General features: G+C 42.6%; 2 protein-coding genes across 12 annotated transcripts in view; both read right to left on the minus strand.

Moving 5' to 3' along the window:
* The window catches only part of capn3a (calpain 3a, (p94)), a 148,203-nt gene extending 139,721 nt beyond the window's left edge, over nt 1-8,482 (minus strand). For 5 of the 9 annotated variants that reach the window (XM_043698282.1, XM_043698281.1, XM_043698276.1 and 2 more), the window contains exon 1: nt 8,375-8,482. In XM_043698282.1, the coding sequence (XP_043554217.1) occupies nt 8,375-8,400 (26 nt within the window). In that variant the 5' untranslated portion in view covers nt 8,401-8,482. The remainder of the gene's footprint in view (nt 1-8,374) is intronic. The other 4 variants (XM_043698290.1, XM_043698279.1, XM_043698284.1 and 1 more) reach the window with 3 other exon arrangements.
* A 39-nt stretch (nt 8,483-8,521) lies between these two features.
* The window catches only part of LOC122553854 (neutral alpha-glucosidase C-like), a 110,657-nt gene continuing 98,887 nt past the window's right edge, over nt 8,522-20,291 (minus strand). For all 3 annotated transcript variants that reach the window (XM_043698273.1, XM_043698272.1, XM_043698274.1), the window contains 3 exons: nt 20,043-20,155; nt 10,715-10,815; nt 8,522-8,657 (listed from right to left, as the gene is read on the minus strand). In XM_043698273.1, coding sequence (XP_043554208.1) covers nt 8,545-8,657; nt 10,715-10,815; nt 20,043-20,155 — 327 coding nt within the window. In that variant the 3' untranslated portion in view covers nt 8,522-8,544. The remainder of the gene's footprint in view (nt 8,658-10,714; nt 10,816-20,042; nt 20,156-20,291) is intronic.

Here is a 20,291-nt window from a genome sequence, read left to right on the forward strand (position 1 = left end):
TCTACCATTGAAGCCTGAACACACACATTAGCTGGTTTCGAAACAGTTTCTACCCTACTTTTGTTAAAATACTGAATGGACTCTCAAACTTTAACATTCACCTGTACCTATGTTTTTTGTTTTTTTCAGCTGTTTACTTATTATTTACTTATCTATGCTACATAACTCTTGTGATCTGCCTGTATTGCTCGGAAGACAAAGCTTTTCACAGTGTCTTGGTACACATGACAATGAATTCAATTCAATTCACACTGATGTCAAGACCAGTCATTCATACCTCACTTTTTGAGTTTACCTCTTTTGCCCATGTCTGAACCCAGGCTGTAATGAGGTCAGGAGCTAAATGGCTCTAGCAGAACCCAAATTGAGCAACACTGAGTAGGCTATTGCTATATAAACTCTGCGCAACAGGGTAGTTAGTGACACCATTTTATTGTTGATCATCGAGATGGTAATTGGTAGGATTAGATTTCTTTTGCTTCTTATGAATATGCCGAGTCTATTTTCACATTACCAGGTTGATGCCAGTGCATGCTGATGCACAACATTAGCAAGGACAAAGGAAGATGTGGAGTGGAAAGATTTAAAAGGCATCTGGATGGGTATATGAATAGGAAAGGTTTAGAGGGATATCGGCCAAGTGCTGGCAAATGGGATTAGATTAGGTTGGGATATTTGGTTCACATGGATGAGTTGGACCGAAGGGTCTGTTTCCATGCGGTACATCTTTATGACTCTATGATAGATTGCTGTCTCTCTGGACAAAGTCAAAGTAAGGAAATAGACTATGGTTGACTCTAATAGGGAATGTCATTTGTGAACTTGGGCAGGCATAAGTTCAGCTGCAATGGTTCAAACAGAGAGTTTTCAGAAGTGAGGAACATAGGAATACTGCTCATGTTGAACATACTTTGTGATATCAGTCTTGTATGTGCCTTTTAGAAGTCTGAATTTATGACAGAGGGTGGGGGGAGGGGGGGGAGGTCCTACTACTCAGTTTTGCACAGAATTTAATTATTCTATACTTAGTCTAGCATTCTCACGAAGTGTCAAAAGTCATGACCGTAAACTCAGTATGTAATCAAGAGCTAGGCAAACAATTCACTGCAGTATTGAGAAGGAACTGGGACAGAAATCACAGAACCCAGTGCTGGTCCTGGTCCCCAGCCCCTGACTCGAGCATACTGGCTCTATCCCTAACTCAAGCACAGTGAGCTCCCTACAGTTTTGAGTTCCTGTTATGGACCCCAATGTAAACTCAATCCTGGGCTCCAGAAGAGAATGTGCAAGTGTGTTTCACTGTTGAATGTCATTTTTGGATGAGGCATTAAAGTAACATAAACAAAACTACAATGTACTTTAGCATAAGATGTAAAACTTCAGGACTGAAATGAGCATAATGCAACAATTAGTGTCTTTGAGACTAGGACCCGAGGGCACAGCCTTAGAGTAATGGGAAGACCTTTTAGGACGGAGATAAAGAGAAATGTCTTCAGCCAGAGAGTAGTGAATCTATGGAATTCACTGCCACAGAATGCTGTGGAGGCCATGTCGTTGAGCATATTTAAGATAGAGATTGTCAAGGGTTACAGGGAGAAAGTGGGAGAATAGGGCTGAGAAACTGATCAGTCATGATTGAATGGTGGGGCAGACTCGATGGGCTGAAAGGCCTAATTTCTGCTCCTACAGCTTATGATCATGGATTAATCTGCAAGTTCAGAGTAATACAGCCTTCCTGATTAATGTAAATCAGTACGTAATCTGTTAGTCTAACATGTTTAGGGATGCCCATCTTGGACCATACACAAAATTGGGATGGAAACTTTGCGAAGGTTCAGCACCTGATTATAACCTGCCATGTGTGTCATTTTTCCGATCTTTTTCTCCCATTTTGCTTCCGAATATTTCCTAATTTGTGACCTAGTAGACAAAAATGACTTGTGTAAAACTTCATCCATGTTCAAATGTCACTCACTCCACCCCGTGACAGTAAAAATGAAAACTATACCAATTTTGACAATAAATTGCTGCATTCTCCCTGCTGGAAATATATCATAACGATGATAAACATTGTTTTTGACACTGAGTTATGGCAATATATAAGGTGAAATAAAAATAAATTTTAGATAGATGAGTAAAGAAAATATTTATTCCTTAGTACTAACCATTATGGAGAACATACTTTAATTATTTACTGCAAGACATTCTATGTCTATTGGTCAGCACTCTGCTAAACATTCTCAAAGAACTCTCAATTTGGCACACCTTTCATCGCAATAATCGTTCATGACATGATGATGTTAAATATCTGCCTTCAAAACTACTACAACTAAGGAAGATAATAAAGAGTCAGAAAGCCAGAATGAAGATACCGGAAAGATTTTTATGTAGAATACAGCAAAAGAGAATTGCGAGTCAGAAGTTTCTTTTACTTTTGAACATCTAGGTTTTGTCATATATGTTACATCGAAGCAAGTTTGTAAATTAAAGCTAAACTACTAAATTGAAAATTTCTGTAAAAAGAAGATATCTGTTAATTGATTTAATTGGAAAATGATCACATAGTTGCATTTGTGTAACAGCATCTACCATTTGATACTATGAGTTCAAGAAATTACTCACATTAAAAGAATTCACAATCAATAGCCTTATGAACAAATGGATAAAGCAGTATATTCAGAGTTTTAGAGCATTCATTACTCCAACAGACTTTTTTCAAGAGATATGAAAATGCACTAAACATTACTCAGTGTAATGGATCTGGAATCTAAGGATGCTAAAAATCTAAAGGTAAGAGTTTAAAATAAAACACATTCTGAGCAGTGGCAACCCACTTGGATTTGTTTGCTATTAACTGGCAGATGTGGAACAATCTGAATGGGCTGACAGCACTGTGAAAAGTGAAGCACGGAGGTGCAATTGGGTCATATCTGTAGAACTGAATAATTACTACAATCACGTTGTTTGTGAAACTGAAGTCAATAAACTTAACAATTTGCAGGGATTGTTGGAAAAACACAAGTGGTTCATGAAATTCCCTCAGGGAGGGAATTACCACCCTGATCTAGTCAGACTTACATAATGCTTAAGGGCTGCTTATCATACAATTATTCAAAATATTACACCAACACTTTTGCAAGGTGACAAGAAATAAGCAATAAACATGGCACTGCCAACATCATCCTGAAACAACTGAAGAAGTCATCACAAAGAAAATTTGAATGTACAACTTCTGAAAAGAGTCAAAGGCCTTCATCAAAAATAACTCTCAAAATCAAATTCTAAGCAAAAAATCTGCCTTGCATTAACCAGATGATATAAGTGATTATGAGCATAAGAGGTATAGATAGTAAGTTTGCAGATGACACCAAAATTGGAGGTGTAGTGGACAGCGAAGAAGGTTACCTCAGATTACAACGAGATCTTTATCAGGTGGGGCCAATGGGCTGAGAAGTGGCAGGTGGAATTTAATTTAGATAAATGCGAGGTGCTGCATTTTGGGAAAGCAAATCTTAGCAGGACTTATACACTTTATGGTAAGGTCCTGGGGAGTGTTGTTGAACAAAGAGACCTTGGAGGTTCATAGCTCCTTGAAAGTAGAGTTGCGAGTAGATAGGATAGTGAAGGCGGCGTTTGGTACACTTTCCTTTATTGGTTGGAGTACTGAGTACAGGACTTGGGAGATCATGTTGCAGACATACAGGACATTGGTTCGGTCACTTTTGGAATATTGTGTGCAATTTTGGTCTCCTTCGTCTCAGAAGGATGTTGTGAAACTTAAAAGGGTTCAGAAAAGATTTACAAGAATGTGGCCAGAGTTGAAGAATTTGAGCTATAGGGAGAGGTTGAATAGACTGGGGCTGTTTTCCCTGGAGCGTTGGAGGCTGAAGGGTGACCTTATAGAGGCTGATAAAATTATGAGAGGCATGGATAGGATGGGGGAGACCAGAATTAGAGGGCATAGGTTTAGGGTGAGAGGGGAAAGATATAAAAGAGACCTAAAGGGCAACGGTTTCAAGTAGAGGGTGGTACGTGTATGGAATGACCTGCCAGAGAAAATGGTGGAGGCTAGTACAACTGCAACATTTAAAAGGCATCTGGGTGGGTATATGAATAGGAAGGGTTTGAAGGGATATGGGCTAGGTGCTGGCAAGTGGGACGAGATTGGGTTGGGATATCTGGTTTGGCATATCTGGCATGGATGAGTTGGACCGAAGGGTCTATTTTCATGCTGTACATCTCTATGACTCTATGGTTTGACGGATGGAGATATTGTTTGTCGTACCATGGTAACACTTTGCAGGGATGAAGAAAACCTTCACGAAATGCAGTCGATTTGTGTCTCTTGTGGCCTGCAAAGATATTTCCTAAAGGATCCAATTTAAAAAAAGCATAAAGTGGTCCTTGGAAATAGGAAGCTTCTCCAGAATAAATGGAAAGATTAATATTTCTTCTTTGTCTCTTAACAGTTGAAAGAGGGCAGAAAGTTGAAACATAAATAAAACCTTATTCATCAGACAACAATTTTTTTAAAACACCTCTTTGGTGAACTGAGAGGAAAATGTAACAATTTATAATAGAAATTTTGCAGAAGAATCTGAACATCAATATAAATCTGATGGTGCAGGAACAAACATGGTTTTTAATTATACTTAATTTGCCATATAGCAGCTGGTGCATGTATTATTCTTGTGCCATTTTTATTTCCAAAATGAACAATAGTGAAAACATTTTAAACAATCTAATTTAGTTGACATCAATATTCTATGAATGCAACATTCAATTAAATATTCAGGAATACTCATAAACTGTTCATAAGAGAAGTGGAAATTAAATTGAGTTAACATTGAGTTAAATTGAGAACTGAGGTTTGGATTTGGTCTCTCAAATCAGGAACATTTGAGCCTCAGCAGCATCACAAGCATTGGAGATGATGGCCTTTGCAATTCTGAGTCTGAAAACTCGAGTGGTTAATGTAAATTAGGAAGCATGTAGTTCTCAAAATCAATCCCTGGACCACTCTGTGCAGCACTTCTCCAACCCAGTAAAACTCTCGTCTAAAGAATTCTCTGTGGTTCCTCATCAATAAGGGATTCTCTTAGCCATTTCTAGGCTACACTTTGAATTCTATTGTCTTAAGACAATAAGGCTATAAGAAATAGAAACAGGAATAGGTGTTTGGCCCCTCAAACTTGTTCTGCCATTCAATACGATCATGGTTGATTAGAGATTTCCCTTGCAAACAAAGTTAAGCCTAAAGGTCAAACTCTTAAGATGGTCAGTGGCCACACACACTGACATTATAGTCAGTGGATGCGAACTAAGCAGTTGAATACTTTTGGGGATGGTAATTTGCACTGTCAATGCTTTAATGTTTCAAGTATCTGTCATTTTGTAAACTGAAATACAACTAAAAGGAAGTGTTTTATCAACAAGGAATTTGCCATTGTCTTATAGTGCAATCAGAACTGGCATTTCTTGAAGATGTGGTCTCCTGAAACCTTCTATGGATGACAAGCTTTAGGTTCTGGGTCAGCAAGATGAAGGGCGTTTTTAAATATACAATAAAAAAGAAAGTTCCAAGGAATTCATATAATTAAGATGAAACACAGCACTGTTCCAGCATAGTCAAACTTTCCATCATTAGATGGAAGCATTGGAAATGCAGTATCTATCTTTTTACTTTTCACAGAGTTCCAAACATTCTTTCTAGAAGTAGTACTTATCTGTACTACTCTCAATTTAGTAACTGTACTGATCATGTTTTCTCTTCACTGGAAAGACTGAATGCAGATATGTTGGCCACTGCGCTGATTAGATTAGATTCCCTACAGCGTGGAAACAGGCCCTTTGACCCAACAAGTTCACACCGACCCTCCGAAAAGTAACCCACTCAGACCCATTTCCCTTTGACTAATGCACCTAACACTATGGGTAATTTAGCATGGCCAATTCACCTGACCTGCACATCTTCAGAGTGTGGGAGGAAACCGGAGAACCTGGAGGAAACCCACAAAGACACGGGAGAATGTGAAAACTCTACACAAGGCTGGAATCGAACATGTGTCCCTGGCACTGTGAGGCAGCAGTGCTAATCAACACTTTCTTCAGTCTGCTTCTCACTTTAATTCTCTGCATCATTTCCACTTTGATCTCTTCCACACTTCTAATGAACCAATGAACTCATGTTTCCATTTTACATGTACTCAAAAGTGAGTTTAAAAATTTCAGATTGCAACACTGCCACAAATCTCCCCGGGTACTGACTGGCCTCCAGAATATTTCTCGCATTTTATGTTTAATCATAAAAAATGGACAAGGAATCTATGAACAGCATCCTGGGCTGCTGCCAATATCACAAATCACAGAGCTCAAAACAGGTAAGTGCAAGAACATTGATGCTAGATTGGGCCTGCAGAAGGGAACAACATATTTGATTCTGTCCTCACTAATCTGCCTGTTGCAGATGCATTTGTCCATGACAGTATCACTAACAGTGACTACCAAACGGTCTTTGTGGAGGTGAAGTCCCACCTTCATAGTGATAATAACTCACATCATGTTATGTAACACTATCAACATGCGAAACGGAACAAACTTCAAAAAGATACACTAATTCAAGACGCATAGCAGCAGAATCATACACCACACAACCTGCAATGATCTGGCATATTCATGACTCTACCATTACCATCAGGCCAGGGGTTCACCCTGGTTCAAAGGAGAGCGCTGGAAGAAAGCCAGGAACAGCACCAGGCATACCTAACCAGGAGCAATCAACTTGGTGAAGCTACAACGCTGGACTACTTGCATGCCAACCAGCATAAGCAGCAAGTGATAGACAAGAGCTAAGCTATTCCACAACCAACAGATCAGATCTAACATCTGCAGATTACATGACAACATGGGAGACGGTGATGGTGGATGTGTGTCCTTGCAATGTAAATTACATGCGTCCAAGGTTTGCTGCTAGTCTGAAATAGATGGCTCCCTGCAGAAAGAGCCTCAGCAAAAATGGCATCAAATTACACACTCCAGCTTAAGTCATACAAACAGAAAATGCTGGAAATACTTAACAAGTTAAGAAACATTTATGGACAGGGAACAGTTAATCTTTCAGGTCTGTGAGCTTTCATCAAATCAGCTTAAGTAAGCTATGACCTATTCTGTTTCAAGGAAGACTGACCTTACAGTCAATCAGTTTATTTTCTGATTAGTATGGCACATTTTACAACAAACATCTAACACAGCTGCGTGCCTCACACCAGCAAAGTTGAGCACATTTCTAGTAAACATGTTTTACAATCCTACTGGGTGAGTTCAGAGTCAACTTTATTTCCTTACTTAAAGGATATAATTTATCTGTGGCTAAAGCTCCGAAATGCACAGGTTATTATCTAACCCACCTCTAATTTAATTCGTGATTCAATGAGTCAGCCTAAAACAGAGATCAACAGGCTTCCCAAACTGAAAACGCAGCACAGCTCAGTCCAATTTTATTCTTACATGAGTTCTACACATCTGCACATCTCTGTAGGAGTCACAGCACTGTAGTTAGTACTAGCTCTACTATCTTGGTCAAGATCACAGGCTGAGGATCAAATCTGGAACGTACCTGATCTATTATGCTCCACGTTTCACTACTTGTCTTCTAAGAGATTGAAATCCAGAGAGTTAGGTTGTCTTACACTCAAATATGCATAACTGTTTATACCTCAGTTAGCTTATGTCAATTAGCTTAAAACAGGGAAACACAATCAAGGGGAATTCATGTAATAATAACGAGCAAGTTACAGGACTTCAAAATATCCTCGGAGAAAGTGAGGATTGCAGATGCTGGAGATCAGAGTCGAGAGTGTGGTGCTGGAAAAGCACAGCAGGTCAGGCAGTGTCCGAGGAGCAGGAGAATCAATGTTTTGGACATATGTCCTTCATCAGGAATTCAGATTCCTGACAATGGGCTTATGCCCGAAATGTCAATTCTCCTGCTCCTTGGATGCTGCCGAACCTGCTGTGCTTTTCCAGCACCACACTCTCGACTTTAAAATATCCCATACAGGGCTGAATTTTTGGTAGAAATGTAATCTACTGAAGGCTGTTCTTTAATCTTCCATGGGATGGGGGTGTCACTGACAAAGCCAGCATTTGTTGCTGTTTCCTATTTGCCCTTGAACTATTTGAGAATTTAATGAAGATCACCACATTGCTGCGGTCTGGAGTCACTTGTAGACCGGACCAGGTAAGTACGGCAGATATCCTTCCCTTGAGGACATCAGTGAACTATGCAGCTTTACAACAATCAACAATAGTTGTCATGGTCATCATTTCTAGGTCTAACTTAATATTCCAGATGTATTTTTTGAATTCAACTGACCTGATGGGATTTGAACCCCAGAGCATTAGAGAGGGTCTTTGGATGACTAGTCCAGTGACATAACCACCACTCCATCATCTCCCCACAGAATTGATGCCAGTACTGCAGTTGACTATGGATTCAAATGAAAATCACTTCCACCTTGATACAGATAGCTCAATGTCTGCCCATCAGTAATGAAACTTCAGCATCCAGTCACAGGCTAAATTAAGTCGCAGATCTTCAACGTTTAAAAGGGACTTCCCCGCATTGTAGGTGAAATGCACTGTGCTCTCTTGTCTGTCTGTAGAGGGAAATTACAAAATGGTCAGCAACATCGCTAACTCCAGAGTGGCAGGTATCAAAGAATACAACAACAGCTTGGATTATATAGTGTCCGAAGGCAGCAAAATGTTCCAAGAGCATTATCAAATTAAAATTGATGGTGTCATGTGAAGTGTGTTTAGAACAAGTGTCAAAATGTTTGGTCAAAGAATTTGGTTAAAATGAGTGTCATAAGGGAAGAGAAAGAGGCAGAGAGACTCAGAAAGGAAAATCCAAATCATAGGGCCCAGGCAATGATGAAGTGAGTAAATTTAGGAATAGATGAGAGAATGGAGTTGAAAAATTATTAAGTGATTTGAGGGTTCCAAGAGTTGAAGGCCTTCCCCAGAAGGGAAAATAGAAAAACTATTGAATATACTAGTCCAACTCATCTTATATACATTAAGATTGAGCTTCAGTATGACCAGTACACTCGTTTCCATGTTACAGATACAGAGGAACCTCGATTATCCAAATATCAATTATCTGAATATCGGATTATCCGAAGGAGATCTCGAGGTCCTGATAGAAACATTACACCAAAGACGTGTTTCCAACACTGACCGCATCTCTTGTTTGCAGTGATTAAAAGTGAACTTGGTTTATTGAAATGCTGCCGAGAACAGTCCTGCACTAATGGGATCCAAGCATCATCTCCAAAAGACTGACCTCCCGCCCTCTCTGCACACACTTTCCCTGGAATTCTATACAGGCGTGCACCCTAAACCGCCCTTCCGCAGATAGTCTCTCCAACATTATCCTATACAGGGCAAAGGTGGAACCTGTCAAAGAGTTGCAGTAAAAAGTTGCGTATGTGTGTGTGTGCGTGTGCACGTGCTATTTGGAGACTCATCCCCCAGCAGCAGCAGCAGCAGCAGCAGCAGCAGCAGTCTTGTTGTCATATAGGATTTGGGGGGGGGTGGTGTTGGACGGGTTTGGGGGGTGGGGAGAAGGAGGATGGTGTTGGATGGGCGGGGTCAGGTTTCGACGGGATTGGGGGGGCGGGGGTCCGCATGCGGTGTGCTGCTGCCTCATTTCCTGATCGGGGAGCGGACTTAACAGAAAACCCTGAGCCCCAGAGGAAAGGCATTGTATCGATTAACCGAATAATCAATTATCCGAACGAAATAGTGCCCGCCCATCTCATTCAGATAATTGAGGTTTGTCTGTATTACTGTTATTTTCCCATAAGGAGGTGACTGGGGAGATGCAATGGGGATGGGAAGTGGGAGTTAGAGAGGTGGTTCAAACAAACAGAGGAATACAACACAAACATGCAAATTTTAAATCTGAAGTGTGGTTGGAATGAGAGTTAATGAAGTTCAGGAAGCACACAAATAGCACTTAGTACAAGTTACATGAACAGAGCTTTAGATAGAAGAAAGTTTATGGAGAATGGGTGATGAAAGAACAGATCAGAGAGCACTGGAATAGTTAAATATGGAGTTAACACACACATGGATGAGGGTTTCAGTATAAATGAGTCAGAGATGGAGTCTAGTAATGTCACTAAGGTAGAAATGGGCTGTCTTTGTGATGCATAAAATATGTGGTCAGAAACCCAGCTTCTGACAGACAGCATGAATGGAAGCACATTCTAACCAAATCATTATACTGCCAATTTCTTTCCATCTTTTAGATTTTCAGAGAAAATTAAAGCAACATTTATACACAGCTACCCTGAGGCAAATATTTTGAATAATTCTACTGCCTGTTTTCTCCAAAGCCAATCTCATGCAGTTGTTTAGCCAGAAACAAAACAGAGTGGTTTATTTTAAAGAACACATGCATTTTCTCTCATTCCCTCTCCTGGGTAACCATTTCAGAAATAAAAATCAGTCTAATGCCACTGAGCAACTCTCCTGCTCTTTCTTCCAGTGGGGTTCCCTTAATCACTGTCCCTCTCACTTTCTCAGTGCTTGTCAAGTCTTTCAGATAGTACTGACTCTATTATGTACTTCCAACATTTTTTGTGATTACTCAACAAAACTCTTTGTCACAACGGTTCACAGAGAGCAGTGAGGTCAACTTATTTACCTGGGTACCATGCTGTCACACATGTAGGTCTCTCAGCTCCCATAACAAGGATCCTCTCCACCACACACTCAGTGCAGTAACATCCTTTCTCATCAGCACACCTTAACAGAAAGAATAACAGTTACACAGTTTAGCCTTTTACAAAGGCAGTAAGCCTTAATGCTGAACAACAATTTCATTTGCTTAGTGCCTTTAAGTTAATTAAATTACCAAGGTGCTTCATGGGATCATATAAAGCATGAAACTGAGCCACAATAGGAGGTATAAGGATAGATGACCAAAATCATGATCAAAAAAGTAGGTTTGAAGAAGTACCTTAAAGGAGGAAAGTGAGGTCGAGAAATAGAGCAGTGAAGGGTGGGAATTTAAAAGCTTCAGGCAGAGGCATTAGCATCATGGCTGCAAGAGTGGAGTAAATCTTATTTCGAATATACATCATGTGATTGTGGAGATCAAACAGATAGGCAAGGCCATGAGGGTTTTGAAAACAAGAATGAGAATTTCAAAATGTGCAGGTGCCAGTGTTAGACTTGGGTGGATAAGGTGAGAATTCACATAAGACCAGGTTATAGTTCAACAGGTTTATTTGAAATCAAAAGCTTTCAGAGCACTGCTCCTTTGTCAGGTGAAGTGACGACCAAGTCACCTTATGAAGGAGCAGCGCTCTGAAAGCTTGTGATTTCAAATAAACCTATTGGAGTGTAACTTGGTATCGTGTGGCTTCTGAGAATTTCAAAGTTAGACACTGTTTGACTGGATATCAAATGAAGTAACACAGAAGTGATAGGGGAATGGAACATGCTGCAAATTAAGACAAGAACAGTGAGCCTGAATGATCTCAAGTTTACAGAGAATTGTATATGGGACGTCATACATTGAATAGTCAAGTCTAGAGGTAAGAAAGGCGTAATAGTAAGGGTGTCAGTAGCAGATAAAACCACAGTAAAGTCAAGCAAAATTACAAATGGTGGAAACGGATGATCCAAGGGATGGTTCGAAGCTCATCTTAGGGTCAGATGTGAAATCAAAAATGTAAGCAGACTACCTTAATCTCAGACTGTCGCCAGGAAGACAGGTGGTAGTTAGGGAATGGAGATTAACAGGGATGATTCCACAGAATAATTCATGGAGGTCTTGATATCCTGATATGTTTTCCTCGCAAGGTTAATCCCCCTGATTAAATCAGTAAAGGTGCATGCAAGTGACACACAAGGTAGGGATACAGGAACAGGAGCACGTGATTTAACCCTCAGCGAGATCTGCCATTCAATTTGATTATAGCTGATTTGCAATCTAACTCAATATATATGCCCTTGCCCTGTATTTCTCAAAACCTTTGTCAAAAATCCATCAATCTCAGATTTAAGATTAAGATTCTCGAGCCCCATCAGCAGCCCCAACTGGTCCCAAGGTTCTTATAAACCAGTTTACCAGTTAAATCAGTAAAACTGATCTCATGGGTTCAATTGCTAGTCCATACAAAATTAACTGAGATCAATTGAAACAGCAGGAAAGGGTCTTATTGGGTGTAATTAGAAATAGGGCAAGGTGAAACAGTCACCCTAGCATCTCTGTGGACAGAGTTTCAGTCTGTGTATGACCTTGGCTGTGATTTCTATGAATATTCAGTGTCTTGGCTCACAAATGGCTTGGTCTAGATACCAGAAACCAGTTGGTGTCCATAGAACACAACTCCAGCAACAAGTAATAAGGGATGAAAACAGGCAAAAGCAAAGTATAAAAAACATTATATTTTGTTGTCAGCAGAGTCAAAATAATAACAATTACTAAGTATTCCAATAGTTTTTACCTCAGCACCACCTCCTATGGAATAATTTACTTCAATTAATTGTCCCTGCTGAAACTGATGACACAACCAGATTTTAATGTAGCTGAAATTCCAAAAACTGGTGTCGCCCAGAACCACTAATCTTTGTAGTAGAAAGACAAATTAACTGGCTCTTCACATCAATGTCAGCATTGCTCGAGCAATCCAACATATACCTTCTCTTTTCCATTATCCATGTAACTCCCTTGCTTTCAGTATATACAACACTGGCATTTACCTGACAAATGGTATGCTAGTCTTCATTACAACAGGATTTGAGTACAGGAGCAGGGATGCCTCACAGCAATTATACAGGGTCTTGGTTGGACCACACCTGGAGTATTTTATGCAGGTTTTGTCTCTTTATCTGAGGAAGAATTTTCTGGCTATGAAGGTAGTGCAATGGAGGTTTTTTAGATTGATTCCTGGTATGACAAGACTGACGTCTGAAGGAAGACTGGATCAGTTAGGACCATATTCACTGGAATTTAGAAGAATGAGAGAGATCTCATGAAAATCTTAAAAGTTTTAACAAGACTAGACAGGGTAGATGCAGAAAGGATTTTCCCAATGACCGAGGGTCACAATCCATGGATATAGGGTAAATCATTTTGGATTGAAATGAGGAGAAATCTCTTCACCCAGAGAACAGTGAGATGACGGAATTATTGCTGAATTGGGAAGCAGGCTCGAAGGGCTGAATAACCTACTCTTGTTTCTATTTTACATGTTTCTGTGTTAATTGTAAAATTGCTTATGTATGTCCTGTACACAAAAAGGAAACCAAGTCCAACTTGGCCAATTACTGTCTACAGTTGTTCAGCAGTAAAAGTGATGCAAGGGGTCATTGACATGCTTTCAAGGGATGTCTGCAAAAAGTAATCTGCTTATTGAACCTCAGTCAGGATTCCAGTAGGAGCACTCAGCTCATGATCTCATTACAGCCTTGATCCAAACACAGAAAAAGTAGCTGAACTCCAGAGGTGATGTGAGAGCTAACTTCACATCAAAGCAGAATTTGACCAAGGATGACAGAGCCCCAGAAAGTTGGATATGAAGGGGAATCAGAGCAAACTTTCCACTGCTTGGAGTCATAGCTAGCATGTAGGAAGATAGTTGCTGGAGGCTGCTGGTTACTCGCGGACATCTCCTCCAACTGCCCCCTTGACCATGACCCCACTTCCAACCACCAAACCATCATCTCCCAGACCATCCATAACCTCATCGCCTCAGGGGATCTCCCATCCACCGCCTCCAACCTCATAGTCCCACAACCCCGCACCGCCTGTTTCGACCTCCTGCCCAAAATCCACAAACCTGACTGCCCCGGCCGATCCATTGTCTCAGCCTGCTCCTGCCCCACCGGACTCACCTCTGCATACCTCGACACGGTCCTGTCCTCTTAGTCCAAGAACTCCCCACCTACGTTCAGGACACCACCCACTCCCTCCACCTCCTCCATGATTTTCGCTTCCCCGGCCCCCAACGTCTTATTTTCACCATGGACGTCCAGTCCCGATACACCTCCATCCCCCATCACGAAGGCCTCAATGCCCTCCGCTTCTTCCTTTCCCGCCGACCCAACCAGTACCTTTCCACTGACACCCTCCTTCGACTGACTGAACTGGTCCTCACTCTGAACAACTTCTCTTTCCAATCCTCCCACTTCCTCCAAACCAAAGGAGTAGCCATGGGCACTCGCATGTGACCCAGCTATGCCTGCCTCTTCATCAGATATGTAGAACAGTCCATCTTCCGCAGCTACACTGGCACCACCCCCTACCTTTTCCTCCGCTACATCGATGACTGTATCAAAGCTACGTCATGCTCCCACGAGGAGGTTGAACAGTTCATCCACTTTACTAACACCTTCCACCCGACCTCAAATTTACCTGGACCATCTCAGACTCCGCCCTCCCCTTCCTAGACCTCTCCATTTCTATCTTGGGCGACCGACTCAACACGGACATTTACTATAAATCGACCGACTCCCACAGCTACCTAGATTACACCTCCTCCCACCCTGCCCCCTGTAAAAACGTCATCCCATATTCCCAATTCCTTCGCCTCCGCCGCATCTGCTCCCAGGAGGACCAATTCCAATACCAAACAACCCAGATGGCCTCCTTCTTCAAAGACCGCAATTTCCCCTCAGATGTGGTTGATGACGCTCTCCACCGCATCTCCTCCACTTCCTGCTCCTCCGCCCTTAAACTCCGCACCTCCAATCGCCACCAGGACAGAACCCCACTGGTCCTCATCTACCTCCCCACCAACCTCCAGATACATTGTATCATCTGTCGTCATTTCCGTCATCTCCAAACAGACCCCAGCACCAAGGATATATTTCCGACCCCTCCCCTATCAGCGTTCCGGAAAGATCACTCCCTCCACGACTCCCTCGTCAGGTCCACACCCCCCACCAACCCAATCTCCACTCCCGGCACCTTCCCCTGCAACCGCAAGAAATGCAAAACTTCCGCCCACACCTCCCCCTTCACTTCCCTCCAATGCCCCAAGGAATCGCTCCATATCCATCACAAATTCACCTGCACCTCCACACACATCATTTACTGCATCCGCTGCACTCGATGTGGCCTCCTCTACATTGGGGAGACAGGCCACCTGCTTGTGGAACGTGGTCCTTGGCCTCCTCCATCGCCAGACCATGGCAACACGACACCTGGAGGAACAGCACCTCATCTCCCGCCTCGGAACCCTCCAACCACAAGGGATGAATGCAGATTTCTCCAGCTTCCTCATTTCCCCTCCCCCCACCTTATCTTAGTCCCAACCCTCAGACTGATCACTGCCTTCCTGACCTGCAATCTTCTTCCCAACCTCTCCACCCCCACCCCCTCTCCGGCCTATCACCCTCACCTTAACCTCCTTCCACCTATCGCATTCCCAATGCCCCTCCCCCAAGTACCTCCTCTCTACCTTTTATCTTAGCCTGCTTGGCACACCTTTTCTCATTCCTGAAGAAGGGCTTATGCCCAAAACGTTGATTCTCCTGCTCCTTGGATGCTGCCTGACCTGCTGCGCTTTTCCAGCAACACATTTTTCAGCTCTGATCTCCAGCATCTGCAGTCCTCACTTTCTCCCAGGAGGTCAATCATTTCAACTTCAGGATATCAATGCAGGAATTCCTCAGGATCATGTCCTTGGTCCAACCATCTTCTGCTGATTCATCAATGACCTTCTCTCCATCAAAAGCTCAAGTGGAGATGTTCACTGATGATTGCACAATGTCCATCTCTCCCCAGAAGTGATTAGATTTAGATTAGATTAGATTACAGTGTGGAAACAGGCCCTTCGGCCCAACAAGTCCACACCGACCCGCCGAAGCGAAACCCACCCATACCCCTACATTTACCCCTTTCCTAACACTACGGGCAATTTAGTATGGCCAATTCACCTGACCCTGCACATCTTTGGACTGTGGGAGGAAACCGGAGTACCCGGAGGAAACCCACGCAGACACGGGGAGAATGTGCAAACTCCACACAGTCAGTCGCCTGAGGCGGGAATTGAACCCGGGTCTCTGGCGCTGTGAGGCAGCAGTGCTAACCACTGTGCCACCGTGCCGCCCACTTTCTTTTTCAAACTTACTGCGTCACTATCTCCCTGAACCCTCACACTTACTGCGTCACCAACTCCCTGATCCCCTCACACTTACTGCGTCACTATCACCCTGATTCCATCACACTTACTGCGTCACTATCTCCCTGACCCCTGTACACTTACAGTGTCACTATCACTCTGACCCCATCACACTTACTGCGTCACAATCTCCCTGATCCCTTCACACTTAGATTAGATTAGACCAATTCTGCTAAATCTCAATTCCTATTTCCTTCACTCTCCTCTGCAAACTTCCTGAACTTAGGTCTGCTGATTCTCCCTTCACTGACCACCAAACAACACTCTATCACCCATTCCCCAGTCCCGAGGCAATTCACTGACCACCTACAATTCCAAGTCACCCAGATTTTTCTTACCTGTCCAAGGATCAACCTGCTCCTTGGTCATTTTACTTTCCCTTCAAATCCAACCCTATAAGTCTCCCTACTTTTTAACTCTCTTCCTCTTACCCCAGAGTCCCAGTTTGAGTCATCCACATATAGAACTACTCTGATGTGGCAGCTCCTGTTGACAAAAGAACTGAAAGGGGAGAGCAAAGTTCCCCTAGGTTACCAGCATTAGTCACCAGGAGATAAATGGCCTAATCTGGGAATCCTTAGCAATCCAGGATGTTAAACAATACTAGAGTGAACTATCTTAGCTGGCTTTTCATTATTACCCATCAAATTCTGGGGGTTTCTAAATGGTTGAGGAGGGGCTTGTTAATCACACTTGCTGGATAACATTTGCTTCGTCTATTGCTGACCCCAGATAAGTCTGTTCTTTGTAAGGACCCTTCCCTTCTTGAAAGATTAAATCCTTATTATTTCCGTGGCAGATCAAAGACTCTGAAATTTTACTGACATCATCAATGCTACCTAAAGTTCAATTTCTACAACAACGTACATCGCCACCACACGTTGACACTAAGACTCTTGGAATGCTTTCTCATCTTAGAGTTCAAAGTGGGGTTATGAGATGTGACTGAGATTCTGGGAGAAGTTGGCTTGGACACTATAACTGAGAAGGGGTTTGCGGGAGACCCGGTCCTCAATAGGAGGAAGAGCATCCAACAGAGTGAGAGTGACAAGTGACTGAGGAGGACTCTGGGAGATTCTGAGAGTGTTCTTTCCTACCGGCAAATAAAGGGAGGCAACTCAAATGGGAACAGCCAATTTGAAGAGTGGTCGGTGAGGTCAAAATGCTGCTGTCAAGGTGAAAATGTGTGCTTTGGTGAACTTCAGAAGTGATGTCAGGCTTCACTGAGGAGGCCGAGCAGCATCAAGATACGGCCTTAGGCCTTCCCTTTTCTTTTAATCCAATGATTACTAGAGGTGTAGTAATGGCAATTTGCAGAGTGTAATGCTCCTCCTGCGAGATGTGGGAGATAGGGGGGAGTCAAATGTCCCTGACATCTTTGTCTGCAGGCAATGTGTCTACCCACAGCTCCTCTCAGACCGTATGGATCAGTTGGAGCAGCAAAACATACTCACTGAGGAGCATACAGGAGGCAGGAAGTTTTACATATAGGAGTTTCAGGTTCAACCAGGTAGATGGGGGATCACCAGCAAGGTCAGGCAGACAGTGCAGGAGCCACCTGTGGCCATTTCTATCTCAAACAAGAATACTGTTTTGGATACTATTGCAGGGGGATGGCTTCACAAGAGAAAGGCATAGCAGCAGCCAGATCCTTGGCACTGTGATTGGCTGTGTACAGCAGTGAGGGTTGAAGTGCAGGTGAATGGTCATAATAGGGCACTCTATAATCAGGGGTGCTCCTGTGGCTGTGAGTGAGGCACCAGGACGGTGTGTTGTCTCCCTGGTGTCAGGGTCAAAAACATCTCTGAGAGGCACTGTTCATTCTGAGAGGGAAGGGTGAGAAGCCATATGCATTCCAGGGAGAGAAATGCAAGTATTCAGTAAATAGCAGGGCCCTTAGGAGCATTGCTGTACAGAGGGATCTTGCGGTACAAGTCCACAGCACCCTGAAAGTGGTAACACACGTAGATAAGGTGGAAAAGAAGGTGCACAGCTTGCTTGCCTTCGTTGGTTGGGGCATTTAATATTAAAGTTGGCAAGTCATGTTGCAGCTGTATAAAACTTCAGTTAGGCCACATTTGGAGTACTGTGTACAGGTCTTGTCATCAAACTATAGGAAGCACATGTAGGCTTTGGAGAGGGTGTAAAAGAGGTTTACCAGAATACTGTCTAGATTGGAGTGCATGAGCTATATGGAGAGGTTGGACAAACCAAGGTCATTTTAACTAGAGTCAGAGGAGCGACATGATAGAAGTATCTAAGATTATGAGAGGCACGGAAAGGGTGGATAGTTGCAGTCTTTTTCCCAGGGTGGAAATGTTAAATACGGGGGGAATAGGTTTAAAGTGAGATAGTGTTGGGGGGAGAGGTTAAAGGAGATGTGCGAGGCAAGTTGTTCACACAGAAGGTGGTAGGTGCTGGGAAAGCACTGCCTGGGAAGATGGTAGGAGCAAATATGACAGCAATATTAAGCAGATACGAGAACAGACAGGGAACAAAGCCATACAGGCCATATGCAGGCAGATGAGATTTGTTCAGAATGGCATCATAGTCGGCAGAGACATGGTGGGCCAAAGGGCCTGCTCTTCTGCTGTGCTGTTCTATGCTCTAAGAAATGAAGTGATCTCACTGAAACATATAAAATTTTTAAGGGGTTTGGCTGATTAACTGCTGAGAGCATGTTTCCCCTCATGGCACAGTCTAGGACCAGAGGGCACTGTTTCAGAAAAAAAGAGACACCAATTTAAGATTGAGATGAGGAGGAACTTTTTCTCTCAGATGGTTGAGAGTCTTTGGAACTCCTTGCCAAACAGACCTGTGGGGGCAAAGTACTTGTGGCTATTTAAGGGTGAGATAAAATTCTTGGTTGGGGAATCAAGGATTATGGGTAAAGGGCAGGCAGGTGGATGTGAGGCATGCAGTATTAGCTATGATCCTAATGAATGGTGGAGCAGGCTCGAGGGGCCAACAGCCTATTCCCATTTTTATTTCTTCCACTCTTATGGACCTTAAGTGGCGTGTGTTCAGTTTGCAATGAAAAAATTGTTGGCCTACTCTAGGTGCTCCAGTTTCCTCCCATAATCCGAAGATGTGCAGGTTAGGTGAACTGGCCATGCTAAATAGCCCCAGAGTGTTCAGGAGTGTGCAGGTTAGGTGCATTTGTCAGGGATAATTATGGATCAATAGGGTAGGGATCTGGGTGGGTTACTCTTCGGGGGGGAGGGGGAGTTGTTGTGGGCTTGTTGGGCCGAAGGGCCTGTTTCCACACTGCAGGGATTTGAAAATAAAGGACTGTGCATTATATTTGACAAATGGGCAGCCTAATGTAAGGTGTGACCGGTCAAACATGGAAAGTGTTCTTCTCGATGAAAATTTATTTTATTACTATGATATGTAAATTACTGCTGTAGAAATTGTGACTTGATTTTATTTCTCCGCAAGACTCTCATCTTATAAAAGGACATTAGTGTCCACCTTCACTTTAGAAAATGATTTCATGCTGAACCGAGTAATAGTTGCAGTAGGTTAGATGGACTTCAGATTGATATGACAGGTCGGCGCAACATCGAGGGCTGAAGGGCCTGTACTGCGCTGTAATGTTCTAATTTAGAAATAGCCATCATAAAAACTCTACTATTAAAAGGAGTCCTTTTGGTTACATGCTTTATAAATATTACCCTTGAGGTAATACTGTTCCAGATGTGCTTCCTCATGATGATCAAAGACTATTAATAGCTAGCATTACCTAACAAGTAAAAGCACTTTCGAGAAGTTGAGATTTTTATCCAAAATTCTTAAGTGAGTGACATTGAAAGCTGAGCTGCCAATAATACTCACACTGATGAAAATGTATTGTCCTTGAAGCTGAATTTTCTGAGTAAGAATTGATTCTTACTTTTATAGTTGAATGAATGCCCATCATCGAGAAATAACATGCCTGTGGCTGAATTCTACAAGAGAAGTAAAGAACAGTTCAGATGTAAAGCTGAAGAACTGATAACTAATAATTAATACTATTTGCTTCTGGCAGTTTCAATTTGTTTCTCCCTGGTTTACCACTTGTAAACTCCCAAACGCAGTTCAATT

The sequence above is a fragment of the Chiloscyllium plagiosum genome, chromosome 10 (assembly GCF_004010195.1).
Source record: "Chiloscyllium plagiosum isolate BGI_BamShark_2017 chromosome 10, ASM401019v2, whole genome shotgun sequence".
Classification (NCBI taxonomy): Eukaryota; Metazoa; Chordata; class Chondrichthyes; order Orectolobiformes; family Hemiscylliidae; genus Chiloscyllium; species Chiloscyllium plagiosum.